General features: G+C 47.0%; 1 protein-coding gene across 2 annotated transcripts in view; it reads left to right on the forward strand.

The window, feature by feature from the left end:
- The first annotated feature begins 354 nt into the window (after positions 1 to 354).
- ABLIM3 (actin binding LIM protein family member 3) overlaps positions 355 to 23,424 on the forward strand; it is a 115,110-nt gene continuing 92,040 nt past the window's right edge. Inside the window, exons 1-2 of one of the 2 annotated variants that reach the window (XM_084780850.1) lie at positions 355 to 529; positions 879 to 978. In XM_084780850.1, the coding sequence (XP_084636976.1) occupies positions 966 to 978 (13 nt within the window). In that variant the 5' untranslated portion in view covers positions 355 to 529; positions 879 to 965. The remainder of the gene's footprint in view (positions 530 to 878; positions 979 to 23,424) is intronic. The other variant, XR_014779038.1, reaches the window with a different exon arrangement.

Consider the following 23,424-nt stretch of genomic DNA (forward strand, 5'->3'; position numbering starts at 1 on the left):
CGGAGCATCCCATTCACTAATCCAGCTGCTACAAGCTCCTGTTCAGACTGGTACCTGCCCAAAGCTGAACTGCACCCAGCTTGTCAGCCCTGGGCTGAGGTGGGCGCTCTTCTCCCACAAAGCCAGTCTCTTCTTCTAAGTCTCTTCCACTGATAACGCCTCCACCGTCCCCCGCCCCCCCCACACACTTTTTTTTGTTTTTTGACATCGGTTCACCCCGTAGATCCAGAGCCACCACCCTAATACTGGCCCCAGGACAGCAAAGTCCCCTTTTTTTGCCCACCCCCAGAACTAAGGCAGAAACCCTGCAGGGCGGAGCCTCAGACACGCGCCGGCGCGTCCAGCAGGTGGCAGCAGCAAGCGGCCTCGCCCCCTGCGCTGCCAAGCCGCGAGCCCACATCATGGATGGCGAGCTCTCAGGTTTCGCCTGGCTCGCCCTGGCATCCCAGACCCCGGACGGTCAGCGGGATTCATGAGTCGCTTGCAGGGGCCGGGGCAGGGGCCTCTGGCTCCCAAAGCTGGCCAAGAGGTGGGTCCCGGGGCGGGTCGCTGTTCCCGAGGCCGGGCGGGGACGCGTTGCCTCCGCCCTGCCTCCCTGTGGTCCACACCCCCTTTGGGCTCTGCAGCCTGGCGGCTGGGATAACGCGGGGTGCGCGTGAGCCGGCGCTCCCAGCCTCGCTACTTCCCGGGGTTCGGGTCCCAGGTGCCGGGGACTGGGCACCTGAATCTTCCTCGCCTGCCCCTCCTCCTTGTTCACCTGCCCTGTTCATCCACTCGCCTTCAAGGCCAGCAGCTCCAGCCCAGACGGAGAGGGGCCAGCAGGGGGAGAGCGCACCTGAGGATACACCGCTGGCTCTGCTCTGCCTTTTCACCCCTAGGTGATGAGTGAGGCCAGGAGAACGCAAGATTTAAAAAGCAACCGGGGCCTCCGTGTTGAATGAACGACCCAGAGCAAAGGCATCACCATGAACACGAGCAGTAAGTGGATCCTCCTCTCCTTTGCCATGGGAACAGGGGTGGGGGCGGGAGGTTGAGGAGCCTGCGCCCCAGCTGCCTGGAAAGAGGAAGGAAGCCGGTATCTGGGGGACACCTGACCCCGGACTCCCTCCTTCGGGTGCTTTCGGAGCTCCCTGGCACAGGGAGAGCTTTGGGCTCTGCCTTTTCCTGATGGTTCTGCTAATGTTTAATCAGCGGCGCCAGTTGCCTCTGTCGGGAAAACTGCTGTCTCCTCGCTATGCCTGGAAAGGCCTAGGAAGCAATAGTGTGGCCATTGTCTGACTGTGGGGGGCTCCCAGGAGACCTCCATGCCCACATCTGGAAATCCATGGAGGCCCTGCTTGTCCCGGGAAGAGCAGGGAGGCCGTGGGCGGGCCTGGGAGGACCTGGGATAGCAAAGAGCAATTTGATAAACAAATCCTCATGAAGCGACCTTCGGGTCTGGAAGAAAGATCCAGCTTCTGTTCCCTCAGTGGTCCAGGCTGGTTCCCCACCTACCTGGAGGCTGTTTAGCCCACAGGCGAAGGAGCGGCAGTGACAAACCCTTTGAGCAACAGCTCTGGCATGACAGAGGCAACAACTGCCCCTACAGAGCCCTACAGACCTGACATTTTGGGCCCTGGCTACGATGAAATGCACTAAAGCAGCCCAGGAAGGCCTTGGCTGGGTTACTACGACCTGGAAAATACCCTAAGAGGACGTAACTGAGTTCAAATGTCACTGTCCGGCTCTATGTCAACTTGCTTGCTGGGGTCATCCCAGCACCAAATGGGACTGTTGAACCAGAGGACTCTTACAGGCAATCCCAGATAGGGGTTCTGACTTTCGGGATTAGTCCCAACTCTGCATCTCAGATTGCTCAGCTGTGAGGTCAGGAGGAATGAAGCAGAGACCCCTTCAGATCTGAGAACTGACAAGTTCTTTCTGCGGAAGCTAGAGCTTGGCAGCAAGGGCGGGGTGAGGTAGGGGGGTGGCTCAGCACCTGAGTGAGACTATGTCCAGCCTCACCCACCCACTGCTTCCTGACCCTCCCTCCATTTCAAGGCCTTGGCACAGAGAGGAGGTGAACAGTAGAGCCTCTGGGATGCAAAGGAGATGTACTTATTTACTACGTATTTGTGTGACTCACGTCTCTGCTGTCTTCCTTTGTGTATTACACAGCTATGCTAAGCCAGTGAGTGAGGCTTTCCCTCTTATAGCCAAGGAATTTTTCCTCCTAGCTGACAGTCTAAAGCGATGCTTTGGCTTCGTACCAGGCTTGGGGAGGGGGATGGGGGCAAGCCCTGTCAACCCTGTCACTGGAGGGCCATATGTTTGCATCTGTGCACTTGCAGAAAAATTAAGGTGTGGACTACCTGCCACTCCTTACTCTATCTAGGGAGAAATTTTATTTATGGGAGTCTTTCCCAGGAACTGATAGATGAGAAGGGATGGATCATCTGTTTTTCAAAGAACTAAGAAAGGCAATAAGCAACTGATTTTGCCTTTTCGCTGTTTAGAATTCTAAGAGATGCTTGTCCCGTTAGCAGCCCTGAGTATTTCAGGCTTGGAGGGAAAAACCAGATTTCCCTTGGTTCTGCCCTTCCTTCAAAATAATGATCAATGTAGTTAAATGTTGTAGATGACACAGTTAGGGGGTATGAAGTTTTACAGGAATACTGGGAAATAGGCGATAAAACAACCAGGACAGCCATGGAAGCCCCCAGCCCCTGTAGGGAGGACTTCTCTGTAGTCTGAGAACCAGGATTTGTCATTGAGTTTCATCTCAGCAGGGACGACCTGCACATGGAGGGACTGAAACCCAGACCTCAGGGAGTAGCAAGGCCATAGGGCCACCGAGGCAGAGTGGTGGCAGGAGGCCCTTGGCTGGTCTGATGTGATCAAACCGTTTCCCTTTGAGATGTGAAAATAACCCAGTTCACGCAACTCTCGCTTAGTGTTTATCTCACATCCAGTTAAGGGCGTCCTCACTCCAGCTACTGAGCTGGCTGCTCCTCCTGCTGGCTCCACACAGGCTTCTCTCATGGAAGCCATGAGATCGCCCCAACTTTGTAGATGAGACCTTGCTATTAATATTTGGTCACTTCAGCCTTTAATCCCAACACTCGGGAGGCAGAGGCTGGTGGATCGCTGTGAGTTTGAGGCCAGCCTGGTCTACAAAGGGAGTTCAGGACAGCCAAGGCTACACAGAGAAACCTTGTCTCAAAAAACAAAGCAAAACAAACAAGAAGAATATATACATATACACATATATATATGTCCACATATCACATATATAGTCACTGCCATCATTCTTTAATCATTGGATTACAAAAGCTGCTCTTCCTAATCAGTGGTTTGGATGCCAACATAGAAGTTCAGGCAAACTGTAACTTATTGTGCAACTCCTAATCAGTTCATCTGGAGGACACAGGGCTGTGGGTTGGAGGCAACTCTAAGGGCAGCTAGAGCCAGGCACTGTGGTACATGGCTTGCTATCCCAGATTTCTGGTGGGTGAGGCAGGAGGATTTCCCTGAGTTCAAAGCCAGGCTGGACTACCTGGCAAATCCCAGCCCAGAGAGTCTGCAAAGAAGAAAGGTATGAAGGGAGGAAGGGAGGAAGGAACAGAGGGAGGGAGAAAGGGAGGGAGGGAGCAAGGGAGGGAGGGAGGGAGGGGGAATTGGCTGAGCTCACCCAGTTTAGTTCATCCTTCTCCTCTTAGTAGCTGTGTGGTCTTCAGCATGTTGTTTATCTCGAAAAAAAAGATCAGAATGGAATGGAATCTACATGTTAAACTTTTGTGTAAAATATGTAGTGAAGTACTTCTCAGTGGGCACAGCAGTCATGTCACCAACAGGTGGCCATCCTGTAATCTTTACTCTGGCAATCATTGAGATCACTGTCACCACTAAATTAATTTGGGGACATTAGCAAGCAGATCACTTAACCTCTCAGATATCACACCTTTACCATGAGGTGAGAGCCGTACCTGAAGGGTAAATGTGGAGAGTTAAATGGAGTGACAAGGAAATTATATTTATTAGTAAGAAAAATTTTTCTCACATGACAAGACAGGATAGAGCTCAGCCCATCGTCACTCAGTGTGGATTTCAGCATTGTCTGTATCCTTGCTTCTGGCACGATGATGAGTGTTAGCAAGGCATTTGGAAGAAGAGTGATTCTGGGCTGGGGGATGGGCCAAAAGGATGCAACAGGTGGGCTCCACCCTCAGAACCAACGAGGGAAGAGGAAGGGGCCACCTAGAGCAGGATTTCTTACACTTCTCCACTTGCAATCCCTTTTCACCCAACAAATATGTACACAGCTCCAGGTGTGTAGGTATATAAAATAGATATAGAAATCGAATATTTGGGGCCGAAGAGATGGTTCAGCAGTTCTTGCAGATTTTGACTCCCAGCACCCACATGACAGCTCAGAGCTGTCTGTAATTGTAGTTCCAGAGACCCTGATGTCCTCTTCTAGCTGCCAGGTCGCTAGTCATGCATGTGGTGCACACACATACATGCAGACAAAATCCTCATACACATAAAATAATAAAAATAAATAGCAAAATAAATAAATCTAAAAATAATTTTCAAAATAAATCAAATATCTGCTGATAATAGATTATAAAGAGACTTATTTTAAAACAATTATTTGATATATAGGAACTATAAATTTAGTGCATATTGATGACTAAAGTAAGTTTGTATGCTGCCATGATATGATCATTTATTTTTGCATAATTAATTAAATCTTGGTTGACTATTTGATACAGCATGGCATAGAATATCTTTGACATTTTCAGAGTTACTCGATGTTTTGGTTTTATAATCATCAATTCTGAAAACACCATCCCATATAAATACACAGTTCAAAATGGCAGAAATATGTTTAGCACCATTTTAGAAATTGTCAGAAATTCTGGCCTAATCCCAAGCCAAAATTCATTTAACTGTTTTTTTTTTTAATGAAAGAAAGTCAACAACTCAAATAGTAGTTTTTAGAAGCAAATGTTCTAACACAACACAATCCATATACATATATATATGTGTGTGTGTGTGTGTGTGTGTGTGTGTGTGTGTGTGTGTGTGTATGCTAATGCAGTATTTACATGCTGGGAAATGATAGTTAAGCAGTAGAAAAGCCTTTGTTTTTCATGATTAAACTATTGTGTCTCTATAAGAGCAAGAAAGTTGGTTAGTACAGTGAAAATACGTCTTTCCTTAACATGCCATAGTTTCAAATCGGAGCCAAGGTGTTTTGGGGCAGCGTGTGTTGGCACTGTGTGCGTGATAGCACTCTCAGTGCAGAGGCAGGGCACAGTGAGGTCACATGATACAGCAGAGCCTAGACCTGCCAGAAACACCAGGTTCATTACCTGTTTGACTTTGAGTCCATCTTTGTCCATTGAGCACCGAGAAACCTTTCATCCACCATGGCCAAAATTTTCATAACCCCTGCACTGTTACACAACCCCATATAAGTTGTAACCCACAGTTTAAAAGTTGTATCCTAGAGGAGAGACAGGGATTCAAGGCCAAGAGTAAGCTCCGGCTCCTATGGCTGGCTCCTTCATCTAACTTTCTCTTCTTCTACACATGACCAGTCTACTTCCAGACATCACTTGTCTCCTGCCCCACTGAGGCGTCTCCTAACTGGTCTGTCCGGTCCTCTCAGCCATTTCCCCCATATTCACTTTCTGCATTGCCCTCTGCAGCATCCTGTGTGATGCAGCCCCACCCCTTCTCAACTGTATTTTCTGTATCCTTCTCGCGTTTGCCTCTTTCATCCCGCCAAGCCCTTGCTCCTGTGACCATCGCTGTCCAGTAAGTCCTCTCCATTTCACACCAGCCCCTCTGCCCACTCCCACGCTTCACCTGGCTGGCCTCCCCACCCTCCAAAGCTGCTAGGCTCTCCCCAGATCCCCGTTCCAGCTAACATCTCCATGGAAGATGTTCGCAGGCGTGGAGCTTGTCCTCTGTCATTCCATACTCATGTATGTGGTCCCCTGCATGAAGCCCATCTCTGCAGATGCCCAGTTCCACATGGGCTGTGGCATGCAGCCTGTGGCAATGACACACTCTGGCATTTTCTTGAACCCAGACCAGTTGCTGTCACAGTCTGGAGTCATGGATACCGCCCATCAACTGCATGCCCAGGCAACAATAACCTTTAACTGACTGTTGAAGTTCTTGTGTTGATACTAGGAGCTCCAACACCGGAAGAGCCTGAGTTGACCTGGTGTGCTTGAGGACCCGAACACCAGAGTCAGTCCCATGTCCTATAAAATGTCATATTCCTCACTGTCAGAGCTCCCAGAGCTCCTGAACACTATGGTTCCCTATGTGAAAGCTTAGGGATGCACCAGACTCAAGGTGTATAAGCATCCTGCACACCATGAACAGTGCTCTCCATGATCTTTCTCATGGCCTGCCATGCTCACAAAATGACTTCTTTTGTTGGAAAAGGTATTGAGAGATTACTTAACGCCACAAGAGTGTTACTTGCAGGAAGAAATTGAGTTCTAAAGTATGGATTCCTAGGTCCAAATTCAGGATTTCCATATACTCTGCGATCTCAGACATAATGGATTACATCTAGAATGTGATCAGTAAGATGCAAAAGGCCAAGGTTCTTGAGAGAGCCAAACGAAATGCTCCTGGGTGTTGGCACTTGGTGAACAGGGCCTGATCTGAAGTTGGCCATTGAGTAAAGCAAAGTTCCGAACTGATGCTGTCATAGAAGCCAAGTTCTCAAATTGACAGTCACACTGTCTCATCATTACAATAGCCAGTATGAGCTTTTGTGTATAAATGAGGCACAATCTTCAGGAAGATTTTTTTAAACCCAGCATTGTATTTGGCTTAAGCTATAAAGGGCAGATAGAAAGTGAGAATCCTATATGGTTGACACATACTGTCCTGGTTCAGAAAAGGTACAAGGCCAGGGTTTGTGGTGGTCATAAGACAGAAATAAGGGGAAGATCCTTTAGAAAATAGACCATGTGACCTGCCACCTACTTGTAATGTGGGGTTAAAAAAACAGAGGAGGATTCTCCCATTTGGGCTTCTGGCAGGGGACAGAGGGGCAATGTACAGGGAGTTTAAGAGAAAGCTTATTCAGAAATGTGTGGGAAAAATAAGAAGCAGCAATGGCCCAGGGCTGGGGGCTAGTTATGGCATCCACTCCACAACCCCGTCATGATGGCCACTGGCCTGAAGGGCAGAAGGAAGGAACCAGAAGGTTCAGTGAGGTGCTGGGTAGGTACTACTTATCAGGGCCTGCCAGTCTTGACTCCTAAAGAGCAACCACCTCAGGTCTAGGGAACTAGCCAGGGGAAGGAACATTGTTCCACGCTCTCTTGGTACACCCCAGTGGCCCAGTCCCACCAGAAGCCATAGGACAAGAAAGGCAGTTGACAGGCCTATCACAGCCACTCTCCTGCAGCCACACAGGGCTCAAAGCAGGATAGGAGAAGATGCAGGAGACAAAGGAAGTCAGTGTAGACACCAGCACAGGGCACAATATATCCTTCCACGACTGAGGCCACTGCCTGCACCAAATGTCTTAAGACTTCCTCAAGAGAAGGGGACATTCCCAGCACAGATGCAGTAGTGTGGCACTCAAGACATTCCAAACTTGGAAGAAAAAAATGAACAAACACCGATGCTTGCCAAATAATGAAGCGGTTGTTGATAACGGTTACCTGAGTAACCGCTGGAGGAATAACGTGAGTGACCATTTTGACATCATCCAAACTGAACGGCACACATCTCTGAAAATCACAGTGTGATTTCAAGAGCACTTGCCTTACAGAGAGGAAGTGATATCAGCTCCGAATCCTAACTTCCTTGTCTGGCACATGCTTCATCTTACAGAGATAGCATCTGCTGTAGTGAATGGTCAACCCCTGGCTCTCACCCAGCACTCCCCAGATTCCGTTGTAAATGAACAGAAAACAACCAAAAGTGTGCAAACACTGCCAACTCAGTGTAGTTTGCTGGTTAAATTGCCATCCCATGGCTCTTAATGGAGCACTGGACTGAAATTGTTGAATTTAAATCCCATCCCTGCCCCTTACTTATTGTGTGTCTTAAGCCTGATTTCTACTCCAACTCCCCTTCTTTGATGATTATCAAGAGGGCGTGGAGTATTAATAGGACTTCTCATAGAGTTGTTGAGAATAAATAAGTCTGGGGCCTAGAGAGATGGCTCGGCCATTAAGAGCACTTGAGTTCAGTTCCTAGCACCCATATGGTGGTTCACAACCACCCATAACTCCAGTTCCGGAAAATCTGATGCTCTCTTCTGACCTCTGAGGGTACCAGGCACTCGCATTGTGCACATACTTACACGCAGGCAAAATAAATATTTTATGCATAAAATAAAATAAAATATGCATAAAATAAACATTTTAAAAAAGGAATGAGAAAGTCTGTAGTTATAAAATAAAAAGCATATTATTTCACCAGAGTTTTTTGTTTTGGTTTGGTTTGATTTTTTTTTTTTTTTTTTTTTTTTTGAGACAGGGTTTTTCTGTTACACAGAGCCCTGGCTGTCCTGGATTCTCTTTGTAGACCAAGCTGGCCTCAAACTCACAGAGATCCACCTGCCTCTGCCTCTTAAGCGCTGAGGTTAAAGGTGAGCACCACCGCGCCCAGCTCAAAGTCACATGCCTTTAATCCCAGCACTCAGGAGGCAGAGGCAGGTGGATCCCTGTGAGTTCAAGGTTAGCCTGGTCTACAAAGCGAATCTAGGACAGCCAAGGCTACACAGGGAAACTCCGTCTCTTGAAAAACAAACCAAACCAAAACAAAGCCAAGGTTTACCACAGCAAGTTCTCTTTGATGGTCTGAGGCTCCAGACAGCTCCTAGCCGATACCTAGCCACCGTCTTGTTCCTCTTAGATCTTCCAGGTCTCTGTGTGTCTGTGTCCAGATTGCTCCTTTTGGTGAGGACCCCAGTCACACTAGATTAGGGCCATTTTCATGACTTCATTTTAACTTGATCATCTATATGAAAGCTATCTGCAAATAAGGTCAAGTTCTGACAGACCAGGTCTTGAGATCTCCAGGTATGAGTTGGGAGGGAGGACACAAGTCCCAAAAGGAAGCACTCCCTGTAGGTAGGTTTCTCCAAATATCACTCGGTCCCCAGAGCTGGGATAGGATGCTGACAGGTAATATGAAATATTAGAGTCACCTAAGTTCTCTATCCGGTGTTGATGTTTAAACATTTATTTTGCCACTTGTGACCAGAAAAAGTAGACCTCTTAGCTGGAGATAGAGTTCAGTTAACAGAGTGCTTAGCTATGGAGTCACAGCACTCAAGAGGTTCAAGGTCACCCTCAGCTACATAGCCACCGAGGCCGCTGACGCTACCTGTGATTTTGTCTTAGAAAGAAAGAGAAAGAGGGAAGGAGGGAGGGAGGGAGAGAGGGAGGGAGGAAGGGAAGGAGGGAAGGGAAAGAAGAATGGGAGGGAAGAAGGGAGGAAGGGGGAAGGAGAGACAGAGGGAGAGAAAGGGATGGGAAACCTCATACAAGAGAAGGCCAAAGGTGGCTTAGCGTGTTCACACTCAGTTTGCTGAACACAGACCACATACATACTCGTAACATTATGAAAATACGGTATTCAGTAGTATAAGGGAGTATATAGACATGATCTTGGTTTTCAGTTTGCCTAGCTCCTGGTAATATCAAAAAAGGGAATCAAAACTGGATGATGTATTTACTCAAAAATTATTTGCTAAAAACTAGGTCTGCACCAAACATGGTTCTAGTAACAGACAATAAATATAACCAGTGTGGCTCACGTTCATGGGACCATATGAGGACACAGTGAGGCCCTGGTGGGCAGCATGCTGTGCTTGCCCTGTACTGACTTTTTAATAAATTTGAATTATTAGTCAACTCAATATTGGTATTTCTAGCTTATCTTAAAAACAAAATCAGAGCTGAGTAGTGGCAAGAAAAAGAAAGAAAGAAAGAAAGAAAGAAAGAAAGAAAGAAAGAAAGAAAAAACCCTAGAAGATCCCAAAGTACTGTTTCTCCCTTCACCCAACATGACCAGTCTGTAGGATTTACAATTTAGGTATACTGTATATATACAAGGCTATTTAGCCATGTGGCCCCCAACTCCTATTAATAAAATTTATTCCATGTTACTTTGCCACTATGACCCTTGAATTTATTTTATTTTATTTTATTTTATTTTATTTATTTATTTATTTTGTTTTGAGACAAAGTCTCTCTGTGTAATAGCCCTAGTTGTCCTAGAACTCTCTTTGTAGACCAGGCTGGCCTCGAACTCACAGAAATCCATCTGCCTCTACCTCCCGAGTGCTAGGATTAAAGGTGTATGCCACCACGCCAGGCTGGCCCTTGAATTTTTATAGCCCAGTCTAATAGATGATCCATGTAGCATCAAATGAGGAGAAGTGCATCTTCCCATGGAGAAACTGCAGCTGATTCATGATGCTTAAGGGAGAATGTCCTGCCTGGCATTAGTAGGTGATCAACCTACCTCCCACGACCAGGTATTAAAGCCCCCTTGAAGGGAGCAGACCACACTGTGGGGCCTACCTCTCCCAGAAGGTGGATAGCTTATCCCGTCAGATGCATTTGAGAGGAAGCAGGATGCTGGAGGCCAGCTTTTGCTTCCAGAGAACCTGGTAGTAGAGAGTAGGGCCGAGAGCGAAGGGGACTATTTTGGATCAACGGTCCCCAGTGCCTGAAACAAGGCATCCTTCGCTCTTCTTTGATGATTGCCCCATTTTCGTTGTGACATAGAAAACACGCCTGGTCCAGCTGAGGACATCAAGACACAGTGTGAGCTGTGTCAGTTCAGGAAGGTAATGGCCATGAGTGTGTTCTGGGAGGCCACAAGAGAGATCTCACATAGATACCTGGGGTCTTTCTAGAACTGAACTTTGTCCCAATTCCCCTTGGGAAGTTAGCAGAAAGCGAGGCACGGTGCCGGTTGCATGGCTGCTGCTCAAATGACATCTGATGAATCACTTGGTTAGTGAAAAGCCCATGTTCTCTGTTAAGCTCTTCTATAAAGACAGATGATTGGATTGTGTCCCATCCTTGACCACCATAATTCTCCTGTCAAGGAAGGAGAGGCGTTTGAGCCTCTTCTCAGGCTCAGGGAGGAGGCACTGGGCACCTTGAGCTGCTGGCATATATGATTCAGGCTGGGTGGACTTCAAGAGACTGGAGCACTGCTCTGCAGAAGCCTGCTTGGGCTCTCTCTGCAGAGGCATCATGTTCAGAAAGGACAGTGATCCGTTGTGTGCTCAGGAAGAAGTGGCCAGAACAGTGGAGGAGGATGCAAAACCTGCTAGGGAGAAGCACGAAGACCCCAGACTCAGAACCACACATTGGGCAATGTCTGCCCGAGAGTGCGGCTAACCCCTCAGAAATCTCAAAAGGGGCACAGACAGGCAGTGTCCCCACTGTGTCTGCACTGGTGACCAGCCCCACCTCCCCCTCCTGGCCGACTCCCACTCCACACTAGAAGAGCCTTCCAGAGCAGCTTCCTTGCATCTGCTTAATTCTGTGCAATGCAAAGGTCTTTCTCCACGGGCTGCCGTCACCTGCCCTCACCGGCACAGCCAATGAGATGACTGCTTTGAGTAGTCTAATGACACAGTTGATCTATTTTAAGCAACCTGAAGCGTACTCCACTAAGTGCCAATCTTCCTGCTGCTAGCCGCTCTCAGCATGCAGGAGCGGGGGCTGCCTGAGGTCTGCTGCAGCATTTAAAATCCGGGAAACCGCCCAGGAATCCTGGCCCTGCTGTCCGAAGGTAGACTAAGGCATCCACTAAATTATGTTATTTTCACAGTCGGCATGGATGCATTACCTCTGATGTTAGGATTATGTGACCTCAGGTGACCGTAAATCCCCCTTTCAAAGGGCTCACACACAGAGCTGGGATTGTCACACACATAAGAAAAGGAGACCTGGGAGGCAGCATTTATGGAACAGTGAGAAGCCCAACCTCCATCAGAGATGCCTCCTCCCTTTAATCCCCCTCCTCCCCCAACCCCCCTCCTCCCCCTACTCCCAGTGAAGAGACATTCTTTTCTAACTGTCGCCTGAGTGTTTTCTGCATGTAACTTTATTGAATCCCGTACAACACTCCCCTGAGTTCTGTATCTGAGAAAGTCCCCTACATGATGTTGCCTTCTCACCATTCCTCGCAGGCGGACCTAGCACAGCCCATAATGATTCCGTTCATCAGCTCACTGACTTCCTTTCTATCTTGTGTCCCCTCTGAAAACTCCCGTGATGGCTGCCACGAACCCTGCCTGTTTCATTCTGCTCTCTTCTGTGCTTCTAATTCAGTGTTAGCTGAGTGCCTCTCGTGCCTACGTAAGTAGAACAGAGGTTCTCGGCTTCCCGTGCGCTAGTCCACTGAGCCCTCATAGGAATCCCGCACGGTACAACCATATGTTATACTCAATACACGGAGAAAGAAGCTAGCTCAGAGAATAGACAGCTGGCTCCAAAGCTCAGATTTGAAACAGGTGACAAAGACTTTGAGTAAATATGTTAAAAGATACATCTAACGTCCTTCTTTTGGAAAGAAAGAAAGAAAGAAAGAAAGAAAGAAAGAAAGAAAGAAAGAAAGAAAGAAACTGAAGTTCACAGTAAATCACCTGGACAAGATTTCACAAGCTGGGAAGCAGCAGTATAGGTGTCAGACCACATCCATCTGGCTGAAACCACCTCTTCTGCCTTGCATCTCCTCCTGTGCACCATCTTTCCCACTTTTCTGTGATGGGAGGTCCAGGGAGCGCATAGTTTGGATGTTAGTCTTACAGTTGAATGTTCCAGTACTTTTTTGCTCATCCACTCAGACAATAAGCAAACCCACAATCTGTACAGCAGTGATGTTCCAGGCACCTAAGATGCACAGGGCAGAGATCTCAACCAATCATTTTCATCCCGAGTTGCGAAGGCATGGGAGCCGGAGACTGTACTGTGAGGGAAGCCTACAGGATTGAGAAAGGAGAAGTCTGATGAAGGCAAGCCGAAGTCCTTCGAAAGGCCTGAGAATGTACCATTCAATCTAGACCTCGAGGGGATGAACAACTGTGTGTTAGGTCAAGGAGAAGGGGTAGCATGGCGGATTCAGGTATTCTCATGGGCTAGCATCCCACAGCCCCTTACTGCGCATCTCCTGAGTCCTGGGCCTTTGGCTGGGAACTGGGATGCAGGACAGCATAAAAAGGTGTGAGCATTTAGGGAAGAAGGGTCAGGAACACCAGCTGCTGTGTGTGTGCAGGATGAAACGTGAACTGAGGCTGGACAAGGACTGGAGAGGATCAGGTCTTTGAGGGTTTCGGGTACCAGCTAAGGAGTATGTGTTACGTACGGTCTGTAGTTGATGAGGAGACACGAAAGGTTCCGAGCTGAGTAGTGCTCTGACAAGGGCTGTGCATTATTTAGGAAGAACTGATGGCAACACCTAACTGATACACTGCAGAGCCCGAGGGTTGGCAACATGTAGTAGTGCGTGTGACTTACAAGATGGAGAGCATGGGGCTGCAGAGAGGTCGTGGCACCATCACTCACCACACATTACTGCCTCCGTGCGTCACTACTCTTGTGCCCACTGGTGGATCTGTTATCTGATTCTGCTTCCTGCCGCATTGCAAACTGAAAAACTTTAGAAACCAGGTCACTGACCCAATAGAGAAACCTAGATCGTGCTAAGTGCTCGACCTACCAAGTCACATGGGTAGCCTGGGTTCCGATTCCAGCTGGGAGCTCTGCTTGCTGGCCGCATCACCTACAGCGACTTGTTTTATCTCTCCCTGCCCACATGTCAGTTTCCTCTCTAGAAAAGAGTAAGAGGAGAGTGAAATAATCAGTGTGAAATGCCTAGCAGAGGGCCCAGCACATGGAAAACACTCAAAAAGGTAGTGAGAAAGCGATGAAATACAGTTGAATGCATTGGGAGATGTCCCTTTAAATCTGTGACGTAATCATCGCACTGTACTGTTTGACACTGTCATGCCTTCATCATTCATGCCCTTACGTGTACGAGGAACACGGGAATTGTTGTTAGCCCCTAAACTAAGGTCGTTATTATATGTGAGATCCCATTCTGAACACTCCCTATAAATAGTCTTGTTTTTTTTTTCTTCTTTCAGCCAAAAATCAGAGGTTACATTGATTTTTAAGGTGAATTGCTTACTTCATTGAGGTTACCAAGTTGAGATGGTGATCTAGGGATGCCAGTGGCCATTTTATCTAACGAAAGTGGGGAAAGTAAAAATCATAGCTGTGACCATGTAGAAAAGATCCATGAGTCCATCCATCCCTGAAACCAAAGGTCCCTCCCACCCCAGACCTCCCTGTTGTAAGAACCAACAAAATCTTATTTTTGCTTCAAATACTTCGGGCTGGGCTCCTGTAAACTACACCTGAGCAGATTCCCAACAGGGAAAAAAGATTATGAACATGTCTTTCATTCTTATAACTATTCCCCTTTATCATGCTCCTAGCCATCTTTAGGATAAAGTATTCTTTCATAAAGGCACCTCTTGTCCCTTTCTGGAATGATTTTACACCCTCTGCGAAAGCCCATTTCATTTGAATGTTTTGAGTTAGACATTTTTCTGAACACAACTCCTTCTCTGCAGGTCAGTGTGGTTTGCTGGTGCATCCCTTAGTGCCTCTCTTAAATCCACAGCTCCTGGAGGACAGGAGTCGCACATCATTCAGGCTTGCATATGCTTGCTCGCCATCTGCAGCCCCAGCCCCAGAGGGACCGGGGAATAGCTTCCGTGCCTGTGCGTGCTGAACTTCAGATCCACGGCACCTGCCAGTGTATGTGTCCAGGGAAATTCAACTTGACAAAAAGCGAGCAGAAGATACTACATAGAATAGATGGGGTACTAATATGGAGAGGGTCACAGATGGGTTTGACACGTAAAAAGGAGCCCTCGGGTTACCTGAGTGCGGCTTCATGGCTGTGGGTGTGGTTGGAGAGGAGGTTCATCAATTTCAAATCCTTAGGATTGGAGACTTCTATAGAGAATATCCACAATAAAAAAGTTTTTTTAAAAAGCTGGGTGTGGTGGCACACATCTTTAATCCTAGCACTTGGGAGTTAGAACCAGGTGGATCTCTGTGAGTTAGAGGCCAACCTGGTCTGCATATGAGTTCCAGGACAGACAGTTACATGACAAGACCCTGTGTCTTAGTCACTGTTCTATTGCTGGGAAGAGACAGCATGACCAAGGCAACTGTTATAAGAGAAAGCATTTAAATTGTGGCTGGTCTTACAGTTTCAAAGGCTTAGTTCATTATCTTCATGGCAGAGAGCATGGCAGCTTGCAAGAAGATGCTAGAGCCGTAGCTGAAAGCTATATCATGATCCATAGGCAGAGAGTGAGATGGGGGGGGGGGGAGAGGGAAGGAAGAAGGGAGGGAGGGATGGAGGGACAGAGAGAGAGAGAGAGAGAGAGATTTGAGCATAGCATGGGTTTTTGAAACTTCAAATCCCACCCTCAATGACACATTTCCTCCAACAGAACCACACCCACTCCAACAAGGCCACACCTCCTCATCCTTCTAATTCCATGAAAAAGTTCCACTCCCTCGCTCCCTAGTGACTAAGCATTCTGTGGGGGTGGAATGGGGTGGTTCTTATTCAAACCACCACATCCTGCTTCAAAATAAATGTTAAAAATAAACTCTTCACATAGGCAGAGGGCAAGCTCCCTGCACACAGGCTCCCTGATCTCTGTGAGCCCACTTGAGTCCAGTCAGTTGATTCTGTGGGTCATGTTCTTGGGTTGTGGTTCCTTGATCTCTCTGGCTTCTCTAATTCTTCCTCTTCCTCCACGGGACTCCCCAACCTCAACCTAATATTAGCTCGATGTTCTTGTGGGATTCCTAACAATGGGAACAAGGGCTGTCTCAGACTCCTTTGCCTGTCTTTGGGACCCTTTTCCTCCTATGGGTTGCCTGTCTTTGGGACCCTTTTCCTCCTATGGGTTGCCTTTGTCCAGCTTTGATGTGGGCATATGTATCTGGTAGCTTGTTATGCCGTATTTGGTCGATGTCCCTGGAAGGCCTGCTCTTTTCTTTTCTTTTTTTAAAAATATATTTTATTAATTTATTCATATTACATCTCAATTGTTATCCCTTGTATCCTCCTATTCCTCCCTCCCTCCCATTTTCCCCTTACTCCCCTCCCCTATGACTGTGACTGAGGGGAATTTCCTCCCCCTGTATATGCTCATAGGGTATCAAGTCTCTTCTTGGTAGCTTGCTATCCTTCCTCTGAGAGCCACCAGGCCTCCCCATCCAGGGGACATGGTCAAATATGGGGCACCAGAATTCATGTGAAAATCAGACCCCACTCTCCACTCAACTGTGGAGGATGTCCTGTCCATTGGCTAGATCTGGGTAGGGGATCGATGTTCACTGCATGTATTGTCCTTGGCTGGTGCCATAGTTTGGGCCTGCTCTTTTCTAAAGGGAGGTGAAGGGTTGGATCTGGGGAGATGGAAGGTTGGGGGGGGGGGAGACTAGAGAAAGAGGAGGGAGGTAAAACTGCAGTCGGGATGTAATAGATGAAAGAAGAGTCAATAAAAAGGGAGAAAATGGATTAAAATAGTCCTTATAATTGACAAGGCGATCAACCCCTGCTCCTATTACAAGACCTCTGCCAGCTGATATGTAAAGTTGATATCACAGACCTAAAGAACATAAAAGCTAAAAATGATAGGATTTCTACAAGAAAATATAGGTACGTATCTTATAACCCTGAGGTAGGCCATGGCTTCCTTGATCACTAAAATAAAAAAAGCAGGTAATAGCCCAAGCCACCCTATCCTGAAAGAATGACGATAAGTGGCCAATAGACTCCTGAGAAGGAACTCAGCACCATTAGTTTCTGGTGAAATGCAGTTCAAAATGCCTGTGTACACCCACCCAGGTGGCTAGCACTTCCCATATGTTACTGGTGGAAATATAAAGGGCACAGCTTTGGGAAACTACATGAGAATGTCATAAGAATATACCTTCCCTGTGATCCAATAGCACCTTTCTTAGCTGTGGACTCATGAGAGATGAAAACATATATCTGCGGAAGGTTTATGCAAGAATGTTCCTGGCATCTCCATTCATAATAGCCCAGAGCCAAAGCAACCCAGATGTTTGTCTGCACACAGCTAGATAAGCAGACTGGGATCCATTTACACAGGGGATTATCACTGCTAAGAAAAAGTCACAACCCAGTGATACAAGCCACGACAAGGATTAGTGGTAGAAGCTGGTGAATAGGGAAGTCGGACGTAAAAGTATAAACTGTCTGATTCCACTTACATGAAGTTTAAGAGCGGAAAAAAAAATTAAATCATGGTTGGCAGAAGTCATAACAGAGAACAGGCAAGACCAATCAACATAGGCGGAAATCATAACAGAGAACAGGCAAGACCAATCAACATAGGCAGAAATCATAACAGAGATGTCACGATCAGTAAAATGCTTGCCATGCAAGCCTGAAGACTCGTGTTTAGATACCAGCAGCACGTGTGTTTTTAAAAAAGAAGAAAGAAAAGGCAGGCACCACTGTGCACATCTGCAGTCCTGGCACTAGGGAGGCAGAGGCAGGAGGATCCCTGGGGCTCAGTGAAGAGTCTAACGAAATTGGTGAGCTCCAGGTTCAGTGAGGAGCCTGTCTAAAAAATTAAGGTGAATGGCAGCAGAGAAAGAGACGAACATTGGCCTCTATATGCTTGTGTACACACAAGTATATGTTTACCTACGTGCATATGCCTATACATCTGAGAACACAGGAACACTTAGCAGCACACACATAAAGAAATCATAACAGAATTTGCTTTTGACCAGGAGGAAAGTGACTAATTGCAAAACGTTACGGCAAATTACCTGGAGAGATGGAAATGCGCCTTATCTTGATAATAGCCTTGTTTGTGTACTTCCCAAAACGCTTTGTAAGGTCTATGTGTTTAGTAATAATAAACTGTACACGGTCTCAGCATTGGCACATGACTATTCCCCTAGAACCCGATCTTAAAACAGAACTGCCTTCTAATGTCAGCTGCCTTGATGAGTGTGTAGTCTCTAAGGCCCATCTTGTCAGCCTGCTTGTCTTAAAGGGCTAGTTCAATACAATACCTGTAAATGTGTTATTCGTTGATAGGCAAACTGTTAAGCATTGTGTATTTCAAGATCCACCTCCCCAATGTATTTGTACTGTTCACCATGGCCCTGATACCCCCCGTTCCCCGCCCCCACTCTACAGCTGACTCCCTCCCATCTTTGTAGTGTCTGGAATGCTTCCCCTCCCCAGTCTTCACTCTACCATACCATTTTGTAAATGTCTGTTTAATTACTTATTGTAGTTCTTTCCCATGTAATTATTAACTCGCAATGCCCAGGAAACTTCCCCCCACCCCAGTCCCCAGCAAATAGAAATTACCCAGTAAATATTGATAAATAATGACTTTTGCCAACACGAATGAGCTTTAGTGCATAGACTTTGTAATGTAGCTGTGCTCAGAACTTCCTGCTTGGGGCCAGGTCCTCCCTGGGGTTTGGTGAGTGCCAGAAAAGTGACACCAGAATAAAGCTCACTTGAGAAACGCCTTCTGTAAAGTCAAGGGGGCTCAGAGAAGTCTTTAGAACACCTTGACCTTAAGAAGACTGAGATGCTTTCTGTGTGTGCCTGTGCAGTATGGCTCCTCTGTTCGCCTATGGCCTGGGCGTCCCACATGTGGAGAAGAAGCTGAATATCTCTCTCTCTCTCTCTCTCTCTCTCTCTCTCTCTCTCTCTCTCTCTCTCTCTCTCTCCTCTCTCTCTCTCTCTCTCTCTCTCTCTCTCTCTCTCTCTCTCTCTCTCTCTCACACACACACACACACACACACACACACACACTGACCATGTGTGACCCAGGAATTTTCCCCACCTCCGGTCCCTCCTCATCCGGAGCCTGCAAAGGGCCAGGAGTAAGTGAAGGGCTCCATGTCCATATTCATCTTCTTATCCTGGACCGCCTCGCCGCCTTAATCTCTTAGTTCTCTGTATCCTTTGATCAGACCACCTTTTGTTCTTGTGTTGTCTGGATCCGATGCCACTGCCTTCCCAGGGGCCGTCTCTCCCCTTGAGCTAAACCCCCAATATCCAGGTCCAGAGATTACCTTCAAACCCAGAGCAGCTGGGCACCACCCACCACTAACCTTCCCAGGAAGCCCTCAGATGCCCTCAGCCCTGGAACAAGAAAGAGCATGCTGATTTGGATTACCCCAGCGTCTGTGACATCAGCGCTATGGGGAAAATACTCCTTAGCTGATAGCAAAGTCCACTGCTGAGTATAAGTGTAAACAATGCTTTGGAGAGCCTCCAAGGGCTTTGAACTAGAGAAGTTTACCATCATCCTACCCACTTGCCCAGTAACCACAATTCCACTGGTGCTCTCTCTTGAAATGCATATTCTTTTCAACACATATTGTGAACAAGTTCTTTCGGTGAGTGTGATCTGGGGCTTCTCAGTTACACCTCTGAGAAGCTGTCCTGCGCCAGTGAGTTTGGGCCTCTGGCCTACGTGTTAATTATTGTACCAGAATATTCCTAGAGTCGCCTGGGGACAGGATGCTTCTTTGGCTAGAAGGGAGGCGTATGGGTGGTGTTCTGTTTTGCCCATTAATCTAGCTTAGAGAGGCTGAGCAAATGAACATACTTGTATGCTTATATGATGTTTTCCCCTTTTTTGTCTGAACAACCTACTTGGCTGGGTTTTAAGAACCAAGTGGCAATGAATTTTTTGGGGCTTCTTAACTTTAATAGTGCCAATAATCAGATTTGCTATCAGGTGTAGGGAAAAAAACATCTCTGATAATTTATAAAGCAGGATGACAGGAAGGGATCTACCCAAATGTACATTTTATATGGGAAGGTAGCTGGCTAAATGTACAAGGGTTGGGCTGGCATCAGGCATTTGGCTTCAGTATCCTACATCTTAGTCTGCCCATCCATGGAACACGTGAGATGATCCCTTTACCTGCTTCATTGGACCAGAGATGATCATGTGGCACAAAGCATAAAGCCCTGTATCGGCTTCTGTCTGCCAGATATTAAGAGGTGTCTTTTTCCCTTGGCTGCTTGAGAGAAAGAGAAGCCAGCAAAGATCCTAATTGATTTTTTTTTTATTAGTTCTGGTTATTGGTTGTGCTCCTCTTACCCAGTAAGGTCTGAAACAAGTCTGCCAAAAACGAGCACAAAGCAAACCCAACTTTCTTTGGGTTACAAGCGAATGGACCAAGTGGGAAAAGAGTCAGTTCACTGTGGGTCTATTGTAATTACATACCACTGCCCTCATTTCTAGTGTTTTGTGGTATTGCTGGGCCATGCCCCTGCTCACACATCCTAGCATCTCATTCGGGCAAGCATGGTGTCTCTAACCAAATGTTAACAAAAGGCTCTCTGGTTGGTCTCCATAGGCTAGAGGCTTAGCTGCTTCCCTTTGTGTCTGGGAGGGCAGTGAGCAAGCCAGGCCAGAAAAAAAGAGCCCTTTCATCGTGTCTGTCAAAGCAGGTGACTTGCCTTGGCTGACAGGCTCAGAATGTCAGCCTTCAGCTCCTTTTTACAGCTCCCAGGTAGATGCTGCTGTCACCAGGACTCTCCAGCATTTGCACTGGGTGGAAGAACATGCTGTGGACCTCTCAGGAGGACTCAAGTCTTAGATTTACCATTCCTCTGGCTTGTGCTCTTGGGTCTTGGCCGCTACACCCGAGATTATTGTCTCTTGGTGGCTCACCTGTCACAGACACTACAGTGGGGTAGGTATGACCCCTCACTGCTGAAAGCTGTTAAACACTGGGTGGTTTCCTAAATGTCGAGCCAGATAACCCAGAAGCACGTCTGACATGCCTCTCTGGGAGAGAGGATCTGCCAAGTGCAATGGAAAGAAAGAAGGTAGCCGTGGTGGAGGCCAAATGGCTGCAGGTCTGAGACGAGGCTAAGGAGGCCAAGGAGAGCCAGGAGCCACATCAGCATGGCCCTTAGGCTATGGCAAGGCGTCCTGCTGTATTTCAGGGTAGAGTAAAGCTACTGGGTAGGATTCAGAACCCCAGGAGGTGATGGGAGTCAGAGTTGAGTATTTGCATTCTGACAGCATCACTTTGGCTGATGTGCAGAGAATGAATTAGGAGAGGCTAGTTGGGGTCCTCCAGGCTGAGACTGGGGCTGCGGGTACATGTGGTGAGTGCCTTCTATTCCAGAGCCATTGTATGGCCTTGATTCCCTGGTAGATATATTTTTTAAAGATCTTATTTTTTAAGTGTATGACTGTTTTGCTTCTGGCACGCGCGCGCGCACACACACACACACACACACACACACACACACACACACACACATCTCTTACCCACAAAACTCAGAAGAGGGCTTCAGATTCCCAAAACTGTTGCAGATGGTTGTGAGCTGCTATGCAGGTGCTGGGAACTGAGCCAAAGTCCTCTACAATAACCATCTCTCCAGCCCATCTTAGTAGCATTGGTACCACTCTCACCACATAAAGTAATGATTTGGTCTCCATTACATAGCTTATTCGAGGTGCCTCAATGCACCACTGTCCTCTGGGTGGCACAAACAATGGAAGTTTACTTCCTCCCAAGTATGGACATAGAAGTCCAAGGTCAAGGTTCAGGCATGGATAGCTGCTATTAAGGTCCTCTCTGTGGTTTGCAGATGACTACTCTCACACATGTGCCTGCACCATCTAATCTACCCTTTCTGCCTGCCTGGCTCCATCTCCTCTTGTTAGGACAGACAGCAGTCATGTTGGATTAGAGCCTACCTCATGACTTTATTTTAACTTAATCTTTTCCTTAAAGCACTGAGATGCGGGCATGGAGAGATAGTTCAGAGGTTAAGAGCACTGTCTGCTCTTTCAGAGGTCCTGAGTTCAATTCCCAGCAATCACATGGTGACTCACAACCATCTACAAAGTGATCTAATGCCCTCTTCTGGCGTGCAGGTGTGCAGGCAGGGCACTGTGTACATAATAAATAAATAAATTTTTTTTAAAAAAGAGAAAGCTCTGAGATCTAGTGGTTAGAGTTTCCTTCTATGAATAGGGAAGGGAGTCATGGTTCAGCCCATTAGCAGTGCGTTCTGATGCAGACAACCCTCAGTGTTCCTAGTCTCTCTCCCTCCCCCCACTCTGTAACCACACTGTGTACAGTGAAGGTTGTATAACGCTTTGATGGATTTCATTTTGGGTTCTGGTCTTCCACCCGAATGGTGGGGTGACTGTTATTACAACCACAGGAATTTCCTGTGCTGGTTACTTCTTGGGAACAAATCTGTTATATTTTACTTTCTTTCTGGCCTCAAGAAACACCTGCTATAGGAAACAGCTGTCGAGTTCATCCTGAGGAAAAAAAACTCTTACCTCCTCATCTTATCTTTGGGCGTTTCCAAATGTTTGTTGTATGCCCACAAGTACACTCCAGGCTTACACACATTCCTCCTCAAATGAGGACACGAAACAAGGGCACAAGGCACCGTATTGTGTGTGAACCGTGCTGGGGGTCAGAGGTTTTCAGAGCGCAATCTTCAGTCACAACATTACCATCATGTAGGAATTGGCTGGAGACAGGCAGGTTCTCTGCCCTCAATCTAGAGTAGCTAAACCAGAAACCACAGGGGTAGAGCCAGGCAATCTGAGTGTTTTTGTTTGTTTGTTTGTTTTTTGTTTTTTGTTTTTTTAATTTTATTTTTTTCTCTTATTAATTTATTCTTGTTACATCTCAATGGTTATCCCACCCCTTGTATCCTCCCATTCTTCCCTCCCTCCCATTTTCCCCTTATTCCCCTCCCCTATGACTGTTCCTGAGGGGGATTACCTCCCCCTGGATATGCTCATAGGGTATCAAGTCTCTTCTTGGTAACCTGCTGTCCTTCCTCTGAGTGCCACCAGGTCTCCCCCTCCAGGGGACATGGTCAAAGGTGAGGCACCAGAGTATGTGAGAAAGTAATATCCCACTCTCCACTCTACTGTGGAGAGTGTTCTGTCCATTGGCTAGATCTGGGTAGGGGCTTAAGGTTTACCGCCTGTATTGTCCTTGGCTGGTGCCTTAGTTTGAGTGGGACCCCTGTGCCCAAATCTGCCTATCATAAGGCAATCTGAGTTTTGACAAGATGTCCAAGAATTTCGATGCCTGTTCCCATATGATGGCATAGTTTATTCCTAAGAAGATCATACCATGAGATGTCAAAAAAAAAGGCTCATATGTGGGGTGGGTATGAAAGGAGAACCAGAGACTATTTCTAGAAATGTGGAGCGTATGAGAAAGGCCTTGAAGAGTGGGTAGGATTTTTATATTTATATGTAGAAGATCATATTTACTACAGTTGCCATCTGCATGTTTATGTATTTCTTTTTACAAA

The sequence above is a fragment of the Acomys minous genome (assembly GCF_964271855.1).
Source record: "Acomys minous genome assembly, chromosome: 4".
Taxonomy (NCBI): domain Eukaryota; kingdom Metazoa; phylum Chordata; class Mammalia; order Rodentia; family Muridae; genus Acomys; species Acomys minous.